This window comes from Microtus ochrogaster, linkage group LG8, assembly GCF_000317375.1.
Source record: "Microtus ochrogaster isolate Prairie Vole_2 linkage group LG8, MicOch1.0, whole genome shotgun sequence".
Classification (NCBI taxonomy): Eukaryota; Metazoa; Chordata; class Mammalia; order Rodentia; family Cricetidae; genus Microtus; species Microtus ochrogaster.
The window spans coordinates 1,877,748-1,880,397 of NC_022033.1; the positions used below are offsets into that span (position 1 = coordinate 1,877,748).

At 52.4% G+C, this 2,650-nt stretch overlaps 1 protein-coding gene across 1 annotated transcript in view; it reads left to right on the forward strand.

Annotated features, from left to right (window-relative positions):
* The first annotated feature begins 959 nt into the window (after positions 1–959).
* The window catches only part of Taf4 (TATA-box binding protein associated factor 4), a 61,595-nt gene continuing 59,904 nt past the window's right edge, over positions 960–2,650 (forward strand). Inside the window, exons 1-2 of the mRNA XM_005362760.2 lie at positions 960–999; positions 2,280–2,609. Coding sequence (XP_005362817.2) covers positions 960–999; positions 2,280–2,609 — 370 coding nt within the window. The remainder of the gene's footprint in view (positions 1,000–2,279; positions 2,610–2,650) is intronic.

Here is a 2,650-nt window from a genome sequence, read left to right on the forward strand (position 1 = left end):
CCACCACCCGGCCTTAGTAAGTTTAAAAGGTTTAAGAAGCTATTGACTTGGGGACTCTGCCTTTTTATGCCCACTGCCCTACGCATTAGCATCGTGGTGTGTTGCTTCCTATTCTGTCACTCTTGGCTGGTTAGTTCTTCCACATTTGAGCATGGTCGTTTCTTTTTATTTTTTAAAACCAAGGTCTCGCTGGGTGGTGGGTGCATGCACCTTTAATTCCAGCCCTCAGAAGGCAGAGGCTGGCAGATCTCTGTGAGTTCCAGAACAGCCAGGGTGACAAAGAGAAACCCTATCTTGAAAAACAAAACAAAACTAAAAACACGTCTCAGGTAGCCAAGGCTTTCTGAAGGGCAGAGTCTGACCTTGAATTTGTGACTCCTCGAGTGGTGGAAACACTCTCAGCCCTCAAGTGTTTCCACCACTGGAGGGCTGAGATTGTAAGTGCATATTACCACACCTAGTGTGTGAGGTGCTGGGGATGAAACCACCAACTGAGCCACACACCTCCAACTAAATGTGCTTTATGATTTTATTTGTCCTAACGAAATCTTAAAGGGAGCCCTGGGACTGTCAGCTGTAAACTACGGACGTCATAATGGCCTGTGGCAATGTGTCAAATGAGAGACTTGGAAGAAAATCTGTCCTTCAGGCTCCAGAGTGAGCTGACAGTGTCTTCCGTCCCTTCTGCAGGAGGAAAGGAAACACATCCACTTCAGTCTTGGGGCAGTGCTCTGAAAAACAGCTGCCTGAGCTGGGGCTTGAGCACTGGGCCCTTCAGCCTGGATCTAAAGTACTGTGGGCACCTTAACCCCACACCAGCAATTAAGGTGCAGTTCAGGGGCTGTGCTATCAGCAGATGCTTAGGCACAGTAGGAGGCTGATTCCCTTTAGAAGAGGCTTGGGACCACAAGGGAGGTGGAGGGGTTCTGCTGGGCCTCAGGAGCCTTTGCTCTATGGGGATGGCCCTACTGACCCTCACGGCAGCAGTGAAAGTGCAGTGTAGGGTGTAGAGATGGAAATAGCCGTCACACAGGCCCCTGGGGCTGGGAGCTCAGAATTTGCCCCCCCCCTTTTTAAAATAGGCATCCATTGTTCTGTTCGCCTCTCATCTAAGGGTTTGGAGTACAGACCGCTGTACATCTAACTGGTGGTTCTCATAAACCAACTCACCAGGGGACTAGCAAGAACCTGCTGATGGTCTGATATACTTTAAGATCTTCAAATCAGTCATCAACATTGAAAAATCCCCAACTTGGGGTTGGGAGCATGTCGCTTGGTGGTACTGCCCTGGCCTAGCATGCTCTTGGCCAGGGATGTGCTTTCCTGTGCCACAAGAAAGCTCTTAGGTTTTATCTACAACGTCCAATTTCTGCTCGGGTGCCAAGCCAAAACCAAGCTAGGTACTCCTTGGCGAGGGGCACACAGGCTTACACTGCTCGCCTTGACTTTCTTTCCCAACCTAGGGAGGGGGTGGCTAATGTTTCAGAATAAAAGTTCTCTTAGGCTCCCACAACATACTTTTTACAAGCGAGTGCACTGTTGCTTAGTGAACAGGTGTGGTGGGGTAGGGAGGGGGAGAGGTTTGTTTTATAGTTATTAATAAGCCATTTAGTTTAAGAGGTTAGGACAGGATCAGCACATGGGTTCAGTTATATTCTGTTTTTGAGAAAAGAGTCCTCACCCCACCTTTTTGAAACACGGCCTCATGAGGCCCCAGGCTGGCCTCCAAATAATATATAACGAAGGTTGAATTCCTTGTACTCCTGCCTTCATCTTCCAGGTTCTGGGATTTCAGGTGTGTACTAGCACATACAGGAAAGAAAAAAAAAAAACATTTACCATGTCAAACCCTTCCCCCCACAGTACTGGCTCTGCGCTGACTGTGGTAAAATCTCCGAAGTGAGGATGATCCAGGGAGGGTCGGTTGCAGTGAGGTTCCAACAAGGACCTTTGCCATACAGAATTTGTTTCTGGGCCTTTTCAAAAAATGGAAAGAAGAAATCCTCTGGAAACGTCCAACAACACGACCTTTTGCTTTAAAAAAAAAACAAAAACCCAGAAAGGGGTGAAACAGTAACTAAAATACTCCCACGGTTTGTTTGCAAACATCGGTGTAGAGGATTTATTACCCCCCTCCCCCACAAAAAAACAAAGTAAATACAGAACAAATCTGCTTCCGGAGGTTCAGCTTCGCCCGGGGTGCTCGCTGTCCTCGTCCTCACGGCCGTAAGTCAGAGGAGCAGACCGTGGCGCCCGCGGCGTCCTCCGCACACCGCTAGCCGCCCAGAAAGCGCCTTCGTGCCAGGACTCCCGCTCTTCGCTGACCGCCCGGGCCTCGGGAGCGCCGCGTCGCCGCCTTCACAGCCCGCCCTGGCCGCAGCCATTTTGGAACAGCGCAGACAAAGGGCGAGCCCCGCCGCCGCGACCCACCGAGCGCTTCGCCGCCGCCCGCTCTCCGGGCCCGGTAGCCAATCCCACCCGCGCCAGAGAAGCCGACCGACACCCAGCGGCTCGCCTGCTCCCCGGCCTCTGGCGCTCGCAGCCATTGGCCGCGTCTTTTAAGAGCCGGCCGCAGCCAATCAGCGGGCGCAGGGGCGCGGGCGGGGGCGGTGCGTGCCGCCGCGCCTGCGTGGTGCCGCGCCTGCGTGCC